The sequence below is a fragment of the Penaeus monodon genome, chromosome 15 (genome assembly GCF_015228065.2).
Source record: "Penaeus monodon isolate SGIC_2016 chromosome 15, NSTDA_Pmon_1, whole genome shotgun sequence".
In the NCBI taxonomy this organism is placed as follows: domain Eukaryota; kingdom Metazoa; phylum Arthropoda; class Malacostraca; order Decapoda; family Penaeidae; genus Penaeus; species Penaeus monodon.
Genome location: NC_051400.1, coordinates 6,719,949 through 6,721,140, shown reverse-complemented (window position 1 = coordinate 6,721,140; position 1,192 = coordinate 6,719,949). Strand labels below are relative to the sequence as shown.

Sequence of the window (1,192 nt, the reverse complement as noted above, 5' to 3'; positions counted from 1 at the left end):
TTTCTCTCTCTGACACACACACACAGGCATAATTATTTTATGCTTTTACTTTACCATATCAGCACATGATTATTCATACACGTAACGTATATGGATTCTACGGACATAAATGGTTGAAATATGCATTTTTCTTATCACAAATCCTTCATATGATAAGCGATTATTTCACCCACTTGTCTATAAAATATGTTAAATCTTTATAACATTATAATGCTAATCATTTAATTTATTCTCTCTAACTTTATATTAATAATTTTATTTTCATCATTCTTTTCCATTATATTTCATATTATCAACTTTATTTATAAGTGTTTCATATTTCCCAATTCTGCATTAGTTTAATAATTTTTCATTATTCCTTTCCTTTTATAAGTAATTCATATTTCTTAGTTCTATATTAGTTTATTCATTTTTCAATTATCCTCTCCTCTTTATACATATATCGTATTTCTCAGTTTCGTATTAATCTATTAATTTTTCATTATTACTCTTCTTTTTATATTTTCATATTCCTCAATTCTATATTAATTTATTAATTTTCCGTTATTCCTCATTATAAGTATTTCATATAACTCAGTTATATATCAGATTATTAATCTTTCATCATTCCTCATAATAATTATTCCATATATCTCAAATCTATATTGATTTATTAATTTTCCATGATTCCTCATCAATTTTATATTTATCTATTAATTTTTCATCATTCCTCAGAAGGATTTCATATACTGATTTTTTATTGTTCCTCATATTAAGATTTCATTCATCTCAATTTATATTAATTTATTAATTTTCCATTATCTCTCGTTATAAGTTTGTCACATATCTCAATTCTATATTAATCAATTCACTCTCCTTTATTCCTCATTATAAGTATTTCATATATCTCGGTCCTAAGTATTTCATATATCTCAGTCCTAAGTATTTCATATATCTCAGGCCTAAGTATTTCATATATCTCAGTCCTAAGTATTTCATATATCTCAGTCCTGAGTATTTCATATATCTCAGTCCTAAGTATTTCATATATCTCAGTCCTATATTAATTTATTCATTTTCTTCCCACTATTTTCTCTCCGTCAGCAACAAATCCCGTCCCCTTGGATTCCACTGGCTTAAGAAATTTGAAGGAAGGAATACAATTAATCTCTGCCGTCACATGGAAGATGCGGATTTTTGCGGCCAGGTTGGA

At 26.3% G+C, this 1,192-nt stretch overlaps 1 protein-coding gene across 1 annotated transcript in view; it reads left to right on the top strand.

Moving 5' to 3' along the window:
- Positions 1-1,192, top strand: part of LOC119581716 — a gene marked incomplete in the record, with an annotated part of 132,029 nt that overhangs the window by 72,450 nt on the left and 58,387 nt on the right. The window contains 1 exon segment of the mRNA XM_037929840.1: positions 1,084-1,186. Coding sequence (XP_037785768.1) covers positions 1,084-1,186 — 103 coding nt within the window.